The 22,331-nt window shown below is 37.1% G+C and overlaps 1 protein-coding gene across 1 annotated transcript; it reads left to right on the top strand.

Moving 5' to 3' along the window:
• Nucleotides 1-6,801: 6,801 nt before the first annotated feature.
• Nucleotides 6,802-20,766, top strand: LOC107104417 (ubiquitin-conjugating enzyme E2 H-like). Its single transcript, XM_015404416.1, has 7 exons — nt 6,802-7,174; nt 12,535-12,611; nt 14,692-14,766; nt 14,965-15,004; nt 15,113-15,165; nt 18,714-18,842; nt 20,495-20,766. Exons 1-7 carry the CDS (start codon nt 7,122-7,124, stop codon nt 20,617-20,619), a joined length of 552 nt encoding a protein of 183 aa, XP_015259902.1. The 5' UTR covers nt 6,802-7,121; the 3' UTR covers nt 20,620-20,766.
• The last annotated feature ends 1,565 nt before the right edge of the window (nt 20,767-22,331 follow it).

Below are 22,331 nucleotides of genomic sequence, written 5' to 3'. Positions count from 1 at the left end.
TCTCTGCTGTTTTTGTTAGGAATTCTGGTAAACATAGAGAGTAAATCTTATGTGACCTACATTATCAACTCATATCAGACAAATAATATGTTAGATGTGTAACACAGAAAAATTAAATGTGATATAACACAAATCAACGAAAAAATGCACCGAATGGCTTAAAAATCGACCCGTTCCGAAGTTGGCTCTTCCTACATGTATTCCACCCAGTAAAGTTACTTCCTCTGTGTTCAGTTAAGACTGAAATTATCTAGTCATCATAAAACATACTTGACTAAAGTTGTTGTAGCATGTCACAATGTTTTCTCCTAATTCCAAAAATAGCTTGTTTTTGATGTTGTATCAGAAATTTCCACTGCACTCTTTTTAATTTAATTAATTTGATGTATTAAGAGCAAATTCACAACATATTTCATGTACTTTACAAAGAGAATTTAATAAAATCATACATATCTATCCAAGGAAAACTAGCTGATTGTAAAGAGTTGATGACTTTGCAGGATTCAATCCTCCTGGATGAGCATTTCTTGATGACCTCTGACATCTGTTGTGCAAATGCACAGACTCCGACTACCCTGTATGTTGCAAACTCTAAATAACACTCCTAATAAAGTCTGTAAAGTACTAATAATGCTTAATGGTTCATGTAGAAAGCACCTTCTTGTCTTCAAACCTTCACTAACTGTTTAGACTGACAGTCACATGCTTTGAACAGTGGCTGTAACAGATCATTTGACTTGTTATGCCTTGACGTACGGGCTCTGTTGCCAGCAAATTGCATATGCTGTCATGTACAAACCCATCACTGATCCACATGGGAACCAGTTTACAGCTAAATTAGCCTTATTGGGGGTTCAATTGTTCTGTCTATGAGTGCCTCAATATGAGAGCTGAAATGTTTTAAATCTTTGTTTTGATATTCTCTTTCCTATTTGTATTTTGTTAAGAGGAGCAGATGTTTTCATAGATGTGAGTATTTGCAACATTATATCTTTTATTTTGTTTAAAAAAAAGTGAAAATGCATGTTAAATCTTTAGCAATGAGGTTTACCCATGAAGAGTGATGTAGATGACTCCTATGAAAGACTCATGAGCCAGCAGTCTTTCCTATAATTGTTGAGAATTTACAAAAAGTATATGTTTTGTATTTTTTGATCTTGGTGAATATTAAAATTTTCTGAGAACCTTCTGTGTTTATTATTCTGCATATTGCTCTCTATGCTTTTTCTCATAGTAGCTTCGGTTCGTCTGTTCCTGTTTGGCTGTGACACCACCCTGGCGAGAAATATCAGCTGTGCTGCTGCCATCAACACCTTTGTTTATAGATGTTTGAGATTGGCCTGTTTTTCCAGTTTAGTCCTGTTTCTCTGACTGTGACTGGCTGGATGTGCTCTCTTCATCCTCTGACATTAGAGTTGGCCCAGAGTGTTTCCTGGATATTTGCTTTTTGTATCTCTGCTTCTGTCTCCTTGAACCCCAGTCGGCCTCGGCAGATGGCCTCTCACACTGAGCCTGGTTCTGCTGGAGGTTTCTACCTGTCAAAAGGGAGTTTTTCCTCTCCACTGTCGCTACAAGCATGCTTAGTGTGAGGGATTACATTCGAGTCAATGAGTCGATACAATCAACTGGTTTTCCTTAGATAGAAACTTTGAATCAGTTTGACAGTATGATCTGGTGAACTGTAAAGTGCCTTGAGATGGCATGTGTTGTGAATTGACGCAATATAAAGAAACTGAATTGAATTAGTTTTTTGCCATAATGAAACAAAATAAATAGATATAAGATTTCCTGCTTTATTAGTGAATTTCTGAAAAAAAAAAAAAACTTCTAAGACTTTCTAATTTTTTTATCTGCACCTGTAAATGCCTGAATATTCACCATTTCATCATGTTTATGATCCATGCTGTTCACGTGACACAACTTGTGCCTAATGTGCTTATTCACAGTGAGCATAGAGCAAAGATCTAGATCTGATAGAACAGCACGCACTTTGTTTTTGAGCGTCAGCCTGACCCACTTTTCAACAAACAAACTAAATGTAACTTTTAAGCAGTTTGATCCCAGTCAGTGCAGAAAAGGAGTCTGGATGGTGGCTTCTGTGGGTTATAAGCAGTTTACTAAAAGCGTGTGTGCGATCTGTGAGTGTATTTCTGTGTGTGAGCTCCTCCTCTGCTCTGTTTGGCTGCTGGCTGGAGGTTGATGTCGCTGGCAGAGTGTTCAGGACAGGACCCAACTAGGTAGAGCTGGTCAAAGAGGAAGAAAAGGGAAAAAGTAGGGGATGTTGCATTTAGGATCCTGTTTATGGACACTGCAGGCAGGCTGCTGCTAACAGTCCGGTGGCCTTGTAGGTGCTGTCAAGCTGAAAGGTTAAGGTAGTCTCAGATCCGCAGTAGTATTTTTAGATCTCTTCTTTGAGGTACACAAAAAATGTCGTCTCCAAGTCCAGGCAAGAGGCGAATGGACACCGACGTGGTAAAACTGTATCCTTTTCAACCGAATATGGTCAAATGAACCCAACATGTCTGTTAGTGACGATTGTCAGCTGTTTTAATGTTTTGCTTATTTCAATTTTTGTCTCGGATGGCTGCTATGTGTTGTTTTATAGTGTTTTACTTTGCCGTTCGTGGCAAGGTTTTGTGTCTAACGTTTAGCTAATTATCGCAGCAGGCGAGTGCGCTGTTTGTATAGAGCTTTATTTGACATAATGTGCCATGTTGATGATTATAACATTAGCTGTGGTCGTTCTGTTTGTTTCCATCGTGAATTAGCAACGGAAACTGTCGCAATACAACGATGGCAGTTAACTCTGTTAGCCTACAACTTTGAAGTTGGCCTCCGATTGGTACCTCTGATTCTGCATTCCTGTTGATAGCAAACATTTCTATCCCAGGTCTGTTTAAGAACTGTGGGTTTTCAAACAGTTCCCCATCTAAAATGGAAATGGTTTCTAAAACAACATTTATATGTCAACTATAAACCTGTTTATTTCTCCCTATAGAACATTGGTTGCACAAATCACAAGCTGTTTTGTAAATAATGTATAGAGAGCTATAGTTCTCTAAGTTCAAACATGAATCAATCTCTTGAACAAGAAAAGATCATGCAAATAAATCAATTTAGCCATTTGGGTAGAGTGTTTTGTATAAATAATGCATCTAAAAGTTGCAGGATTGTAGCTCTTTATGACTGAACTTAGCCATACTGCTCTAGGTCAAGTCATCCAGAGTTTGTTTAAGTTCAGGTTTTTAAGTATGATTGCATTTTAGGTTTGGTTGATGGCAAAAAACAAACCAAAAACATTTTTTTTTAATCATGTAAAGTAATTCTATCTTGGCTTGATCTGTTTTAAGAGCATTTATTTGCAGTGATGTGTATTTTGGTTATTTATTCTCCAGGTGCACAGTATTTATAATGTGAAAACACTTAACAATACAGTATTTCATTTATTTAACTCATAACTATTATGTTATGATATTATATTATGTTATTCTTATACACCTTTTCTAAGGTCGACATTTGTATGACAATTCTTTTTCTATAATCATTTTGCCCGCTGTAAACACCAGAATTTCCCCACTGTGGACAAAAAAGTTATTTTCTATTCTATCCTATTCAAATCATAAAGGTTGAGGAATCACACATTGACTTTTACAAAATCTGTTGACATCATAAAATTATGTAGCCCGGATTTCACCATTTTAAGATCCAGTTCAGCTTCCCTAAGAACTGGAACAGTCACTTGATTGTGCTGCTAAATCAGATTCGACCAATCTCATGCGAACTTCATCGTTTGCGTTAGCTTCAAACACTGTTAGCCTCAGCTCTATAAGGAACCAAGTCAATATTTTAACAAACTATTTTTTATTCCCACTCACTGACAACAGGCTATAAAGTACAAAAGGTGTATTATCTACTTTTTAGAACGACTTCTTCGGGAAGACACTATTGTTTAGTCACATTTTTTTTAACGTTTACACCGCAGCAGTTAGCTATAAATCAGGCTACAGTGAGAAGAGAACAATTAAACTCGATGAAAAGTCAAACCTTCAGGCAGCTGCAGGCGATTTATGGTCTTATAGAATCAAATTATTACTGCTTTGACTATCTGTCTGACTAAAACAAAGAGTAATTAAATTCATATGAGGCCTTTTTATTAAAACTTGTTAGAAATTATTATTCAATGGCGCTCTTTAACGTGTTTACTTTGAGTAAATGAAAAATAAAAGTACATCTTCCAAAAAAAAAGTCCAAACTGTGCGTAATAAAGCAGGATGGAGCATTAATATCTTTTTAATATAAATGTATTTTTTATGCCTTCTCTATTGGTTCTTATTATCGTGTTTTTAATCGACTAAAAGCTTTCTATTATATCGTTTCATGTTAACAGTTTTCCTGAATAATCAGCTAAAGTTAGTTTTATCCTACAGTAAAGGTTTAGTGAAAGCGTGTGCTGAATTGTTTTGTTTTTGTCCTGCAGCTTCATGCTGCTCTCTGATTGGTCGGCCTGTTACCATCCGGAACACGGTGGAGGGCGGGGCTTAAGCGCACAGCTGATGGGGAACAACAAGCATGCTGTAGGGGCGCATCATGCAGGGATGGGGGCTGGGAACATCCATGGTAGGGACAGAGGGGTGGGGGGAGACTGCACATACCCTGCAGGATTAACGGGTTAACAGGTTGTTTTTACTCCAGTTTACAAAATAGTTAAATTAGTTAAAACTGGTTTATTCAAAAAGTTGAAGCTGGAATATCCAGTCCCTGAGTTAGCATGACAAGATAAAAAAGAAGTAAAAAAAGAAGTTTAAAGGCTGGAACAGTGAGTTGTTTTCTTTTAACTAAAGGAAAAACTAAGAAAAACATGAAAAGAACAGAGGGTTTGCAATAAAGACTATGTAGTTGAAATATGTTTTATTTTGAAATGTTTCTGATCGGGGATTTCCAGCCATCTTTCCCATTTTAACATAAATAATGGCTCTTTTCATGCTTTTCATGCAGTTTTGGTCTCTTCTTTCCAGACTTTTTCGCCTTTGAGAGTGTGCTACATTCACACTGCAACCTGAGGTGATCCAAATCCGATTTTTTGGCCCATATATGCGACCTGGATCTGATGTTTTCATGGCTGTCTGAACAACACGGATCCGATTTTTCCAATGCGACCCAGCCCACTAGGCTATGTTGCTTGAATCCAATACGAATCTGATCTTCTCAAATGCAACCCGTGTCTGAACGGCCAGGTCGCATTCATCCGACCTAAACGCTATTAATACCTGACAAAGGTCACTATTCTGGGTCTTGCTATGAAGAAGCGTTAAGAAAAACAACAACCATGGGGGACGATGTTGTGGAGAGCAGTATAATGTTTAATCATCTTGAAAAGATTGTGTTTTTATGGTTGGGAAAGATCGCTAGATGAAGACACATTTATGTTTACTTCCGTAAACACAGTGCAAGCTGGCCTGTGACGTCATTGCGTCCTCTGCTGCGCATGCGGGACACTTGTGTTGTATGACACAGGAGATCACATACAAGTCGCATATATTTGGAAATGTGAACAGCAACGCAAAAAAAACAAACGGATTTCACAAAAAAATCCTAATTGAGCATCAAGGCCTGCAGTGGGAACGTAGCCTGAGTGGCTTACTATATATCTAAGACAGATCGTTGACGCAATCATTCTATCAATGGCTGATTAAAATTCTCCATGACCTTGACACCATTAAGGCTTGAAGCTAAAGGGTTTAGACTGCTGGATGCACGTGTGAGGAAGGCAGGAGTAAGGAATGTGAATTTATTGCAACTTATATTGTCAAAGCAATATTTGCAAGGAGTTATGGCATCTTCAATTCTTAATAGTGATCTGTTGATTTTTACCCTATTTAGGAACAATTTGTACCTTCTTAGATATATTTTAGAGGATTTTCTACAATATATCTGTTGGTTAAATACTAACATAAGTGATTTATTCCCCCCTAATCTTTAAATGCATAAAAAATGNGCTGCCATCAACACCTTTGTTTATAGATGTTTGAGATTGGCCTGTTTTTCCAGTTTAGTCCTGTTTCTCTGACTGTGACTGGCTGGATGTGCTCTTCATCCTCTGACATTAGAGTTGGCCCAGAGTGTTTCCTGGATATTTGCTTTTTGTATCTCTGCTTCTGTCTCCTTGAACCCCAGTCGACCTCGGCAGATGGCCTCTCACACTGAGCCTGGTTCTGCTGGAGGTTTCTACCTGTCAAAAGGGAGTTTTCCCTCTCCACTGTCGCTACAAGCATGCTTAGTGTGAGGGATTACATTCGAGTCAATGAGTCGATACAATCAACTGGTTTTCCTTTGATAGAAACTTTGAATCAGTTTGACAGTATGATCTGGTGAACTGTAAAGTGCCTTGAGATGGCATGTGTTGTGAATTGACGCAATATAAAGAAACTGAATTGAATTAGTTTTTTGCCATAATGAAACAAAATAAATAGATATAAGATTTCCTGCTTTATTAGTGAATTTCTGAAAAAAAAAAAAAACTTCTAAGACTTTCTAATTTTTTTATCTGCACCTGTAAATGCCTGAATATTCACCATTTCATCATGTTTATGATCCATGCTGTTCACGTGACACAACTTGTGCCTAATGTGCTTATTCACAGTGAGCATAGAGCAAAGATCTAGATCTGATAGAACAGCACGCACTTTGTTTTTGAGCGTCAGCCTGACCCACTTTTCAACAAACAAACTAAATGTAACTTTTAAGCAGTTTGATCCCAGTCAGTGCAGAAAAGGAGTCTGGATGGTGGCTTCTGTGGGTTATAAGCAGTTTACTAAAAGCGTGTGTGCGATCTGTGAGTGTATTTCTGTGTGTGAGCTCCTCCTCTGCTCTGTTTGGCTGCTGGCTGGAGGTTGATGTCGCTGGCAGAGTGTTCAGGACAGGACCCAACTAGGTAGAGCTGGTCAAAGAGGAAGAAAAGGGAAAAAGTAGGGGATGTTGCATTTAGGATCCTGTTTATGGACACTGCAGGCAGGCTGCTGCTAACAGTCCGGTGGCCTTGTAGGTGCTGTCAAGCTGAAAGGTTAAGGTAGTCTCAGATCCGCAGTAGTATTTTTAGATCTCTTCTTTGAGGTACACAAAAAATGTCGTCTCCAAGTCCAGGCAAGAGGCGAATGGACACCGACGTGGTAAAACTGTATCCTTTTCAACCGAATATGGTCAAATGAACCCAACATGTCTGTTAGTGACGATTGTCAGCTGTTTTAATGTTTTGCTTATTTCAATTTTTGTCTCGGATGGCTGCTATGTGTTGTTTTATAGTGTTTTACTTTGCCGTTCGTGGCAAGGTTTTGTGTCTAACGTTTAGCTAATTATCGCAGCAGGCGAGTGCGCTGTTTGTATAGAGCTTTATTTGACATAATGTGCCATGTTGATGATTATAACATTAGCTGTGGTCGTTCTGTTTGTTTCCATCGTGAATTAGCAACGGAAACTGTCGCAATACAACGATGGCAGTTAACTCTGTTAGCCTACAACTTTGAAGTTGGCCTCCGATTGGTACCTCTGATTCTGCATTCCTGTTGATAGCAAACATTTCTATCCCAGGTCTGTTTAAGAACTGTGGGTTTTCAAACAGTTCCCCATCTAAAATGGAAATGGTTTCTAAAACAACATTTATATGTCAACTATAAACCTGTTTATTTCTCCCTATAGAACATTGGTTGCACAAATCACAAGCTGTTTTGTAAATAATGTATAGAGAGCTATAGTTCTCTAAGTTCAAACATGAATCAATCTCTTGAACAAGAAAAGATCATGCAAATAAATCAATTTAGCCATTTGGGTAGAGTGTTTTGTATAAATAATGCATCTAAAAGTTGCAGGATTGTAGCTCTTTATGACTGAACTTAGCCATACTGCTCTAGGTCAAGTCATCCAGAGTTTGTTTAAGTTCAGGTTTTTAAGTATGATTGCATTTTAGGTTTGGTTGATGGCAAAAAACAAACCAAAAACATTTTTTTTAATCATGTAAAGTAATTCTATCTTGGCTTGATCTGTTTTAAGAGCATTTATTTGCAGTGATGTGTATTTTGGTTATTTATTCTCCAGGTGCACAGTATTTATAATGTCAAACACTTAACAATACAGTATTTCATTTATTTAACTCATAACTATTATGTTATGATATTATATTATGTTATTCTTATACACCTTTTCTAAGGTCGACATTTGTATGACAATTCTTTTTCTATAATCATTTTGCCCGCTGTAAACACCAGAATTTCCCCACTGTGGACAAAAAAGTTATTTTCTATTCTATCCTATTCAAATCATAAAGGTTGAGGAATCACACATTGACTTTTACAAAATCTGTTGACATCATAAAATTATGTAGCCCGGATTTCACCATTTTAAGATCCAGTTCAGCTTCCCTAAGAACTGGAACAGTCACTTGATTGTGCTGCTAAATCAGATTCGACCAATCTCATGCGAACTTCATCGTTTGCGTTAGCTTCAAACACTGTTAGCCTCAGCTCTATAAGGAACCAAGTCAATATTTTAACCAACTATTTTTTATTCCCACTCACTGACAACAGGCTATAAAGTACAAAAGGTGTATTATCTACTTTTTAGAACGACTTCTTCGGGAAGACACTATTGTTTAGTCACATTTTTTTTAACGTTTACACCGCAGCAGTTAGCTATAAATCAGGCTACAGTGAGAAGAGAACAATTAAACTCGATGAAAAGTCAAACCTTCAGGCAGCTGCAGGCGATTTATGGTCTTATAGAATCAAATTATTACTGCTTTGACTATCTGTCTGACTAAAACAAAGAGTAATTAAATTCATATGAGGCCTTTTTATTAAAACTTGTTAGAAATTATTATTCAATGGCGCTCTTTAACGTGTTTACTTTGAGTAAATGAAAAATAAAAGTACATCTTCCAAAAAAAAAGTCCAAACTGTGCGTAATAAAGCAGGATGGAGCATTAATATCTTTTTAATATAAATGTATTTTTTATGCCTTCTCTATTGGTTCTTATTATCGTGTTTTTAATCGACTAAAAGCTTTCTATTATATCGTTTCATGTTAACAGTTTTCCTGAATAATCAGCTAAAGTTAGTTTTATCCTACAGTAAAGGTTTAGTGAAAGCGTGTGCTGAATTGTTTTGTTTTTGTCCTGCAGCTTCATGCTGCTCTCTGATTGGTCGGCCTGTTACCATCCGGAACACGGTGGAGGGCGGGGCTTAAGCGCACAGCTGATGGGGAACAACAAGCATGCTGTAGGGGCGCATCATGCAGGGATGGGGGCTGGGAACATCCATGGTAGGGACAGAGGGGTGGGGGGAGACTGCACATACCCTGCAGGATTAACGGGTTAACAGGTTGTTTTTACTCCAGTTTACAAAATAGTTAAATTAGTTAAAACTGGTTTATTCAAAAAGTTGAAGCTGGAATATCCAGTCCCTGAGTTAGCATGACAAGATAAAAAAGAAGTAAAAAAAGAAGTTTAAAGGCTGGAACAGTGAGTTGTTTTCTTTTAACTAAAGGAAAAACTAAGAAAAACATGAAAAGAACAGAGGGTTTGCAATAAAGACTATGTAGTTGAAATATGTTTTATTTTGAAATGTTTCTGATCGGGGATTTCCAGCCATCTTTCCCATTTTAACATAAATAATGGCTCTTTTCATGCTTTTCATGCAGTTTTGGTCTCTTCTTTCCAGACTTTTTCGCCTTTGAGAGTGTGCTACATTCACACTGCAACCTGAGGTGATCCAAATCCGATTTTTTGGCCCATATATGCGACCTGGATCTGATGTTTTCATGGCTGTCTGAACAACACGGATCCGATTTTTCCAATGCGACCCAGCCCACTAGGCTATGTTGCTTGAATCCAATACGAATCTGATCTTCTCAAATGCAACCCGTGTCTGAACGGCCAGGTCGCATTCATCCGACCTAAACGCTATTAATACCTGACAAAGGTCACTATTCTGGGTCTTGCTATGAAGAAGCGTTAAGAAAAACAACAACCATGGGGGACGATGTTGTGGAGAGCAGTATAATGTTTAATCATCTTGAAAAGATTGTGTTTTTATGGTTGGGAAAGATCGCTAGATGAAGACACATTTATGTTTACTTCCGTAAACACAGTGCAAGCTGGCCTGTGACGTCATTGCGTCCTCTGCTGCGCATGCGGGACACTTGTGTTGTATGACACAGGAGATCACATACAAGTCGCATATATTTGGAAATGTGAACAGCAACGCAAAAAAAAACAAACGGATTTCACAAAAAAATCCTAATTGAGCATCAAGGCCTGCAGTGGGAACGTAGCCTGAGTGGCTTACTATATATCTAAGACAGATCGTTGACGCAATCATTCTATCAATGGCTGATTAAAATTCTCCATGACCTTGACACCATTAAGGCTTGAAGCTAAAGGGTTTAGACTGCTGGATGCACGTGTGAGGAAGGCAGGAGTAAGGAATGTGAATTTATTGCAACTTATATTGTCAAAGCAATATTTGCAAGGAGTTATGGCATCTTCAATTCTTAATAGTGATCTGTTGATTTTTACCCTATTTAGGAACAATTTGTACCTTCTTAGATATATTTTAGAGGATTTTCTACAATATATCTGTTGGTTAAATACTAACATAAGTGATTTATTCCCCCCTAATCTTTAAATGCATAAAAAATGTCAATTTAACTTTTTTTTTTTATTTCTACATAGTTTTTCTTTGTTTTAAGTTGATCAAATATCATAAAAATATTTAGGTATGTATGTTGATTGGACAAATGTTGTACCTCTTCTCTTTGGACCTAAAAAACTGCTGTTTGCAGTGCTGCATGCTCTGGAAAAAAAAAAAAAATATATATATATTTTTTAAAATTATTTAACAAGTGCCTGTACGATTCTCTTCTTTGGTTAGTTATATTGAAAGTTGGTGGTCATAAAGAACCTTAGAGGGTATTTACAGCATAAACAGAGAGGATCACCTGTGTTTTTCTGCAAACTTTGCTTCCATTAGACATCATCCTCCAGGCAAGGCCTTTTTTTGTATATAAGGGCATTAATAAGGCTTAATGGGAGAAATTAAAGGAAAATAATTTTTCTTAATAGGACAATTAAAACTTTGAGATGCAGTAAAAATTATGATAATCACTCCCTAAAAAATTTAAAACAATAATGAGCTGAAGGACTATTTTTTTTCCCATCACTGAACGGTGACCAAAACAAACAAAAAGGCAGAATGGAGACCAAAATAATGTAACAGTCAACATATTTGATTAAATCTAATATTTCAAAGGAGTCTATATTTCAACTATTTTTTATTTCCACTGATTGAGAACATATTATTAAGTTATCGTGTTTCTTTTAACCTTTAAGCTGTTAGCTGTAAAGCAGGCTAGCATGAGCACAGTCAAACTCAAAGAAGAGTCAAATCTTCAGGCAGTTGCAGAAGATTTGTTGTCTTAAAGGGACAAATAGTGCTTTGACAGTTTGTCTTGCCAAAACAAAAAGGGATTGAATTCATATTGCATATTATTAGTGAAAAATGGGCAATGAATAAAATAAAGTGCCCTCTTTTGCGTGTTTACCTAAAAGGAATGATAACAAAATAGAAGTAAAAACCTCCTTAGTTTAAGGGTGTGTAATTAAGCAGGAATTTTTACAATTACAACTGACTTGTCACAGAAAATGGTTATAATATTTTAGTGTAAAAGTAATTTTCCTACTAAATTACAGTGCATTGTAAGCTTTCAACCAAACAAGTTCCCTGTTGTGTTTCAGGCTGAAAGAGCTTTGCTGGAGTTTCTATGGGGAACCCTCAGGGGTGGAAGAGTACAAGTTGTACATCTCTAACAGGTTTTATTTATAGGATCCTTTGCCTGAGATCACATTTAGAGTCTTCCTGTCTGTGGTTTGCTGCCTTTTTCTGAGGGTCTAAAGTCTCTGTACCTCTGCCCTTTTTGTTTTTATGGGTAGATGAAGTCTAGCAGGTTATTTTCCGTAGCTACAATGCGAGCGTTGTTGCTGTTCATATATAAGTGACTAAATGTTTCCTGACAGCGTGATGAGAGAAGGCGTAAGGCTTACTTTAGTGTCAAACCTAAGATGAAATACACCCAACCTTTCTGTGTTGTTGTTGTTAGACAGCTGACTCACTCATGCTTCTTGCTATCACCACATCCTGTGACTATTAACCAGCCAGAAGGTTCAATGTTTTCTTTGAGTAAAATGACTCATGATTGCATCTTTCTTTTAGCAGTAGATTTAAAAATTTGGTTTAAAGTTCTACCGCTCACCCCATGAGATAATAGTATAGAGGTAAATATTTGCAGATGGAGTTTATCTGATGAAGGTTCAGACGTTTTAATCTCGTTATTGTTGCTCATGGTATCAATCTAGCCTTTGACCTCTTCTCATTCATGTTCAAAATGGTTTTAAAACAGATTTAAGGAGCCCCTTTTTTCGTTTTTTAAAAATGTTTTTATAATTGATGGGATGTTGGAGACGTGTTTTTTTCTTTAACCAGACATCAGCATTGAGAGTAAACATGAGGTCACGATCCTGAGTGGACTGAATGAGTTTGTGGTCAAATTCCATGGGCCACCTGGAAGTAAGAGCCTTTGTCTTCATTTTGTTTCCACAGTTTTATGGGATACATTGTCTTGGAATCACAGAACTGTTTACTGTCTGCAAAAAAAAAATATTCACACCTCCTTGATGCTTTTCCCACTTTGTAACCTTAAAAATGCCAATCATTGTATTTTTGGTGATCAACCGATACAAAAAAGCTCTGGATATTGACTAGACCGTTCTTACCTATGCAAACTCTCTGACCGCATGATTAGCGCTGTGTTTAAGTCTTTGGCAACTTATATATAAAATAGTTTAGTTTTTCTCCGATTGTTGGGTATTCGGCTCCATCTATGGTTATCGGGATTTTATTTATTTTATTTTATTTATTTCGAACAGACAGTAAAAACAATCAAGAAAGAAAAAAATTTGAATGAAACAAACTTAAGAATGAAAATATAAAACAAATTATTTTGCCCATGTGACATGTAAATTTTATATTTTCTGTTCGAAAAGGAGCAGGTAGAAGATACATCTTATAATGTCCTGCCCCTTTCCTACTTGTCAATTTATCCTCAATTAAATGTCAAAACATCAAAAAACCAAAAAAACACTTGTTTCCATTCCACATAATGTTTAGCCATGTACAATTATTTTAAGTTCTATTTATGTCATCAATTACATTATAGACTATTAAACAGTCATCTTATATAGCGTATTTTGAAATGAGCTCGGTTTTAATCAGTTTATTAAATTGGTTTGCATTTTGAATTTTTTTAAACTCGTCATTCAATCCATTCCAGACATTTACTCCACACACAGATAAACAAAAACTCTTTCTGGTTGTGTTGTTTTTTAAAGTATCCTTCACCTCTTAGATCATAACCCCCTTCTCTGTCACCAAACATTTCCTGTATATTGTGTGGAAGTTTTTGATTTCGGACCTTAAACATGAATTGTGAAGTTCTAAATATTACCAGGTCCCAGAATTTCAGTATATTTGATTTGATAAATAACTGGTTTGTGTGTTCCCAGTATCCCACTTTATGTAGTATTCGGATTGATTTCTTTTGTAAAACGTATAATGGCTGTAAATTTGTTTTGTATGTATTCCCCCAAACTTCCACACAATATGTTAAATGTGGTACAATGAGTGTGTTGTACAGAATAAACAAAGATTTGTAATCCAGGACGAAACTAATTCTTCTTATAACAGCCAACACTTTTGGCTATTTCTAACCAGGATTTTTATGAGTGTAGCGAGGGGCAATTTTTCTTTTTTTCTTTAATTTTTTTTAAGCTTGCTCTCTGCTGTCGGGCAGGAGTATGTTGACCTGCCTCAGGTAGCCAATGACAGTTTTAACAACACAGGGTTCACGTTTTCACAGCGGCCCTCTCATCTAGATGTGCAAATATTGAAGTAAATGTGTTTAAAGATGCAGTTTCTGCTGCCATTTTCTCATTAAAAGTCAAGCAATCTGCATAATTCCATTGTAACTAAGAGTTTCAGCTTAATCAGCCTCTGTTCTGACATGCTCTTGAGACCAAGTCAGTGAAAGAGCCGGTATGCACATTAAAAAATTAGCAAATCTTCCTGATTTTTAGCTTAACGGGGAGTTTTTTTTTCTCCAAGTAACGGCCCGGCACAAAATATGCTGTCCAGCATCTGTCTCTTCACAGTATGCCACTGCCAACACCAGATACCGGTGTGGCCAGGCTGATGTATGGGGGTCATTTTTTTGTTTATTTGTTTTTCTGATTTTTGCATAAGCCAAAAAGTTCATAAGTGGCCTCATGTGTCTAGAGTACTTATGGAGCTTTGGATTAATAGTTGTTTAGCAGAGCTTTAGGCCTCTGCAGCTCCTCTAGATGTAGAAGGGACCTCTCAGCTTCTCTCCCTCCCCGGCGGGTCGGTCATGTGTCACTTTCCTTCTTCTTCATAATTACACACTCATTTGTTTTGGTTGATCACACAAAACACCACAATCCCACATCTTAAAATAAAGAGGTTCTGGTTGGAAGGTAACAAAATGTGGAGAAAAAAAAGTCAAAGGGGTGTGTATTTTTTTAATATGGTACTTTCCTAATGATATGGCTTCTTATCTGCTCCTATCTTTTAGCGCCGTATGAAGGAGGCGTATGGAAGGTTCGGGTGGATCTACCAGATAAATACCCTTTTAAATCCCCATCAATAGGTATAGATATATACATTCTTATAGATAACATTATAACGGATTGACCGTTATACGTCCTTTAATATTATCTTCCTTGTTAATCATGATAACTTGGTGTCACAGAAAGATCTGGAACCAAAATGAGAGGAGAAATAAGAGCTGGTTTGAATCTGATGTCCATGATAGTCATTTTAAAAATCCTTTTTTTGTTTGTTTCAGGTTTCATGAACAAAATCTTTCACCCCAACATTGATGAAGCGTAAGTTAAACTCATTGCTTTGGGAGTTGGCATGAAAGAAAAGAAGTTATCTGAGCATAAAAAACAGTTTTCCTGCTTCCTGAAGATGTTTTTGTGTCTGTTTCTCAGATCAGGAACAGTGTGTTTAGATGTCATCAACCAGACATGGACAGCTCTTTATGGTAGGTCACAGTGACGTCCGCTAACATTCAAACCAAAGAAAACCCGCACAGACAGAGCCAACAGCTCAAACTAGACCTCTGAAGTAGAGCTCAGCACCGTGTCTCTGTTTAATCAGCTTACACTGCGTTAGCGATAACTGCTGCTAGTATTCAGGTCAAGCATTCAGGGCTGATAGATGAGAAAGTCTTGAACATGTGGAGAAGACATGTTTGGGTTTATGTTGCTGCTCATTTTGTCCCTTTGTGTCAATCAACCAGCGAGATGTCTAAGAGTTACCGGTACTTTGGGTAAACCGATACTTCGGCATAAAATGGCATGAGAAACCAAATGAAGGAAAATATTAAGTAGCATAAAGATTTTTAGGTGATGATAAAAAAAAAAAAAAAAAGTCACCTTATAAGTGAGATTTGAACACTTTTAACATCTGTTTATCCACACAGTCTACTTCCTATTATACCACTGGGAGGAGGTCCGATACATTTAAGAAAGAATGTGGAGAAAACAAAGTTGTTTGATTATTTTTAGATAAATCTAATTTGCAAGCTGCAGTTTCCAAACGCCTGTTACAGTAGAATCAGTCGTTTAGCTAAGTTAATCTGGATAATATCCTACTGCGAAACCTTTCAGTTTTAGAAAACAGTCATTATAAAACGCTGAATTTTAGTAACCTTTGGCCTAAATGCTTGTTTCACCACCTCTGGAACTAACAGCGATACTTATAATTAGAATGTCCTGACTGATTTGGCTTTCTAATTGTTAATATATTAACTATAAAATGACAATAAAAATACATTAGTTAATTTTTCTCATGACTATGCTCACATTAAGATAACTAGTTTGGGGGTTTTATGGGGAGAAGGTATGTGTATCATTTGAGTAATATATGTTTCCATATCTAATTAGAGGTAAATAGCAACCTAACCCATGAATGTATATGTCAATATTTTGGAAAATCTTAACTGATTAATTGTATAGTGGATTAGCTTTTAAAACACTTTGCTTTGTTTTTGTACTGAATTGTGCTATACAAATAAATGTGCCCTGCCTTGCCTTGCTTATTGCGCCTTAGTCATTTTCAAAGTATGCTGTGGCAAAGGCATGTGTGAAAACCAATGAGTCAGATGCCTCCCTATCGTGCTCTATACCTTTAATTTAGACAACATGGATGTGTAAATAAGTTTTTTTATGTCCTAGTAAGCGCTTTAGAGCAATCTAGTCTGTTATTGGTGATTTTATAAGGAAAATATGGATGTTTTCTCGTTTGTTTTCCTGTTACGGTTTACATTGACCCTGGACTTTTCATGGTGCCTATCTGATTTGGGCCCCCCATGGGTCCCTTCCTGGGCACCCCTGTGTAACCTTTCTGGCTCCGCCACTGCCTTAAGCGTGACTCAGACAGGTGTGTGCTCCCCCAGCTGCCTTCAAGACATTTTAGCCAAGAAATGCAGATGTGCGAAGGACCTAAATGGGAGCTTGCTATGCTTATACCTTATTTTTAATTTAATGTTCACTAGAATGGTCACTGTATCTCTTGATGCACATAGTGAGATGCTTACAGATGAATGTGTTAACGGATTGATGCTCCAGATTTCCCTGAGGGTTCTCAAACTGTGATTATCTTTTAGAAAAAGGGATTTAAAAAAGTACCTTATTTAAAATGCTAATCTGCTGTTGAAAAATATGTTTTTTAATTCAATTATTTGACAATAAGATGGAGACTTGATAAAACAAAGCTTAGAGCTGAGAGCAGTGCTGATATCTGAAATGGGTGGAGGTGAACTGGTGAAACAAACATCCTCAAAAGCCATGCATTGAGGAAATATATGGCTGCTGTTTATAACTCAAACACAGATTAAGGGAAAGTATAGGATGTGCTGGAAACTGTAGGTCAGATATGCAAAGAACAGGCCGGCCAATCTACATTCAGCTGGTTAAAAAAAAAACCTCAGCTATAAGCCTGAGAGATGACTTGTTAAACTAAGGAGAAAAAGGACCATAGGTTTTATGTTCTTATAACAGAAGCTGGCATCATTATTATGTTTAAAAAAATAGATAAAAGTTTCATTAATTTTGTTTGCTTAAATTAGTTTGTTGAATTTTTTAATAGAGAGGCGCTGAGCTTTTTTTGTTTTTTCATCCAAGGACAACAGAGACACTGGAAGCTTTTATAAAAACTGTCAAGCACCACAGAACACAGTTGTTTTGGACAAATATAACAAAAAACTGTTGATAATAGTTTCATTTAAGATTAGGTCTGTCACAGAAGAAAAAACAACAAAAAACAGTAAATCACATGATAAAAATGATTAACATTATAAATTCAAATGAGATCAATAATTTGTGTTTTCACTCTTTTTTTTTATCTCTTCTTTTATTAAAGAGTCTAGATGACTAAAGGTTTCACTCATGTACGTCAGTCTCCACTCACAGCTCCCCTCATCGTTTGTTCAGCATCAGAGCATCGTGAAGAGTAGCAAGCCAGAGAAGGCTAGTTGGAATTAAGAAAAAACGGAGATGGAATTGGTTTTAAATCCGAGGGGGGAAAGCAGCAGTGTGGAACACTGAATGATAATATTATCGTTTATTGCAATAATATCTGAGACAAGTTGTCATCCAGCAGCATTCATTATCGTGACGGGCCCATTTAAGAGCTGATATCGAACTATTATCCATGTTTTTGTTGATAACCAAAACCTGTTTAGGCCACAAAAAGCTGTGGCATCAAACTGCTAAAAACAACTTTTAGACATCGAGTTTGTTTTAGTTACTTTATACACACAGTTAGTGCTTAATTGTATAGCTGTTGTTTTTGATGACAAAGATAGTCTAATTTTTTTCCCCCCCATGACTGCTCATGTTTATTTTTAACAGCAAAGCCAGGAATTGGAGTTTATGAATCAACCAAACTGCTTTAGATTTCTGTCCACTAACTGCATAACCTTTGATAAGCGAAGTATTGCTGATTAAGATTTTAGGTTTTATGCGATTAAACTATGCAAATGACAACATAAAGTCTTTTAGAGTCCTCATGGAAAGGTAACATTTTGGAGTTAGCAGTACTTCCTGAGGCGCTGCTGCATTCAGACCTCTTTAAAACTGACAACACCAATGAAACTCGGAATATGTGAATGTTCTTTCAGGTTGGTTTCCTTTCCTGTCGGTGAGGAAACTCCTTTTTGCTATAGAAAAAGGTGCAGCAAAACCTTTGTCTCATGTTAACTTCCTATCTACAGCTTGTTCTCATAGGTTCTCAGGTTGTAAGGCACAATAGACAGAAAAACCTAAACTAAACGTCCACATTTTCCTGAAATGTACCAATCGAGGGAAAAACAAAAAAATGAATCTTTCTATGAAGTCTGAAGAGATTCCTTTTAGTGAGCCATCTTGATATAAGTTAAATAGAAAAAGGTAATGAATGTATGGATTTGGAGACCGACATCACTTATGATTTTCCTATGCTTCATTAAAAAAAAAATGGGTATAAACTAGCAACACCTTGTGGCTAATGTTGATACTGCACTCACATGTTTCTCCTTTCATTTGCCAGACCTCACCAACATCTTTGAGTCCTTCCTCCCTCAGCTGCTCGCCTACCCCAACCCCATCGATCCTCTGAATGGGGATGCCGCCGCCATGTACCTGCACCGGCCAGAGGACTACAAACACAAGATTAAAGGTAGTAAACACCTGAATGTATCTTCAATTTCAGTCTCTGTGCTTTACATGTGTGTTTTCTATTACATTCTATTCCTTTTTTTTTGTAAGGTTAAAAGACGATCTTAAATGTATTTTACAGGAGTTTACTTGGTAGACAAAGTTGTGCTTAATTACGATTATCAATAGAGTTTCATTTGGTATAGCTGTTCTGAGGAGACCTTAGTGATTTATTAGAGTACATTAGGGAACCAACAACCACATGAGGACCATAGAATACAGTCAGTTTATAAAACAATATCCTGAGCTTTGTGCACTTCATAAAACAATATCAACCCATAATCACAGAATGGAAAGGGTATGACACTAGTGGAAAGCTAGCGAGACATCACCATCCAGCCTAACTGACGGGTCAGGGTTAGGCTTGTAGAGCATTAATCAGAGAAGCTTAGAGCCCCATGGTAACCATGGAGGAGTTGCAGAGATCCACTGCTCAGGTTGGGGAATCTGTTGATTGATGCAGATGAATTAAAAACTGAACTTTTTGTTCTGTAGACACTTTCTGTGGTGGAAGACTAACTTTCTGACTGAAAGTGAGAAAGGGAAAGTAACTGTTCGATTACATCATATTAAATCAGATGTTATAAGCAAGTGAAAATTGATGAAAAGACTCAAACATTGATGTTCACAGAAACTTCCTGATTAACCTGACTCGTCATTAAAGGGGAGATACACTAGACGTGTTTATGGCGTGTGGCGTTAGCACCGTGGCTTACAGGAATTTATGAAAACTGAATTTCTACCAGACGCTGCCAGGTAGACTCTTCAGATACAGATTTATTCTTTCGTTTCATTGCTAGGCCTGACACGATAACACATTTTGCTGAATGATTAATTGTCTCAAAAATTATTGCGATAAACGATAATATTGTTTGAAGACCTTTTCTACACTGATTTATTGGAAATGACGTAATAATGCATGCGATTTCCTGCCAAAGATAAACACACTTTATTTTCAACAGAACACTTAACACTGGAACTGGTTAACAAAATAAAACGAGAAATAAAACTGAACTCTCAGTCTCTGTTAACTAAAAATACACTTGAATAAAAACTAAACACAAGATAAAACCAAATCACCTCGGTCATTTGGTTTGAGTCCGAAATACTCCCACACTGCAGCTGTTGCATTTGGCTTTGAAACCAGTTCCATTTCGAGCTGCTGTGCTCCTCTGTTAGTTTATTAGATCATTTAGAAGTCAATAGAGTTTTTGAAAGGATTTTTTATTTTGTTGATGTTTGGTTTTGGATTGAAATGCCGTCAATTAATTACAGACCCTAAAAGTATCTCGGTTAAAAATTTGAACCCAGTCCCACCACTGAAATATATAATTTTCCTTCCATTTCATTTATATTCTACATTTTGTTGGTATAAAGCTTTAAATTCAAATCAAACGCTTCCCTAAATTCCCCCTCGATTGTACAATAACCTGTGAAGCAATCCTGTTTTTTGGACTATAATGTGAGAGAATGTGAAGAAGTTTCAGAGGTCTGAATATTTTTACGAAGCAGAGTATCTGATTGAGTCGCATGAGTCACAAGAAGCGCGGAATGTTGTCCTGTGATTTTTAATAGACGCACGCATGCACTAATTAATCCGTCTGTCTCTTTCAGAATACATCCAGAAATACGCCACAGAGGAGGCTCTAAAGGAGCAGGAGGAGGGCGGAGGGGACTCCTCCTCCGAGAGCTCCATGTCAGACTTTTCTGAGGACGAGGCTCAGGATATGGAGTTGTAGTGAAGGCGAAGGCGTCCTTCATCTCTCAACAGACTATCATTTCCTAAAGAGCAGAAACTCAGTACTATATTCGTATTTAAACAAACAGGACACATTTTTTTACGGTAACACAAGGATTTTTATTGCCACACAAGGTTTTGCAGTATGGAAAAAACAAAACAAAAACCAAACTCCTCACCATCATCTCCGTGCTCTTCCTCTTCGTCTTCATTCAGAGAGATCAGAGTGAGGTGCGGTTTGATCTTCAGCTCTTCTCGGTGATCTCAACCCCAGATTTTCGCTCTGCATTGTAAAACCAACACAGGATGATGCTCACCAACGCATTTTTACCACATTTTTTTATGTTGCCGCCTTTTCCTCTCTTCAAGGCAGAGTTTGAGGATTAAAGAATTTAAAAAACGAGAACCTTTTTTTGCTTTTTTTTTTTTTTCCCCCACCACAAACGAGAAGCTGCAATCATTACAATCAGTTTTTATTAAAGGATAAAATGGCAGCACGCCAGAGTGCTCATGTTTGCAGAGTACAGGTTGCATAATGGTCTTTGCAGGACTGCAGGAAGGTGCAGACACATGGCACACATTCTAACCACATTGCAGTGTGCATGAATTTCTTTCATTGTGCCCTGTGCTGTGATCCTCAGCAGTGATCGGGGAAAAAGGCCAATTATCAACATCCTCAACCTTCTCCTCCTCCTCTCCGTTTTAGGAAAGCATTCGCCATTCTCTGGGTATCTTTGTTGTGGCATGACAGACAAGTAAAGTTTGTGTTGGCCTCCGTGGAGCTGTGTCAATGTGGGCATGAAGAGGACTCCTCGGTCCATCAGGGAGGATTATTTGTCGAACTTAACTTTGCCTATTGCTTGTGTTGAACTATAATAGGTGTCTGACATGCGTAGGGATAGTTAGTTTTTTTTGCAGGTGGTGAATCCTATCATAATGTATGGTTTAATAGATATATAATTAAAAAACACTTTACCTGTTAAAGTTGTGGAAAGTTAAATCATCTTTATTTTTTAGATGAATCCCTCCAGAGAAGTGCCCCCCTCCCCTATCCTCCTGCACCTCCTCATGTCAATGTGTGCATCACATCTGATTGTAGAAGCGCTCTTTGTTTTCCTGCTGTTGGTTAGTATGTTTCACCAAAAATATTGGGACCAAAAATAATTTCATGTTCTCCCTCGAGGTTTGAACTCTTAAAAAAAAAACAACAAAAAAACACTTGTAGTTTACTCCTGCAAAGCTTTAGCTGGTGGAAGTGTTGATGCGACACTGATCTGAGTTTGTTCTTGCCCAAACCCTGCTCGTTGCACATCAGAACATTATTTTTTACCTCGAATGAGAAATATTTAACGGGCTTCAATAAATGGGTTCATTTCATGTTGTTTGAAGGGGAAATAGTTGAAATCAGACCTCATTAAAACAGATTAGCTTTTGTACCAAATACTCTGCATGTTGGTGTTAGTCTTAGGACAACATGATGTCAAAGTTTTTAAATGAAACTAAACAAAAATAAAAAATAGGAACCACTGTCCAGCCTCTTTGGATGCCATCAGGATTCCCTGCTTTGTTTCTTCTTCTTTCTTTTTTTTAAAATTAATGAATCTCATATTTGATGCCTATAATTTCTCTGAATGTTTTTATTTTGAACTTTTAAGCCCGGTGTGCAGGATAAAGATCTAAGATATCCGATTTTTAAATGGGAAAAAGAAATAT

Source organism: Cyprinodon variegatus, unplaced genomic scaffold, assembly GCF_000732505.1.
Source record: "Cyprinodon variegatus isolate N-32 unplaced genomic scaffold, C_variegatus-1.0 Scaffold35, whole genome shotgun sequence".
NCBI classification, from domain to species: domain Eukaryota; kingdom Metazoa; phylum Chordata; class Actinopteri; order Cyprinodontiformes; family Cyprinodontidae; genus Cyprinodon; species Cyprinodon variegatus.
This window is presented reverse-complemented; position numbering and strand designations above follow the sequence as displayed.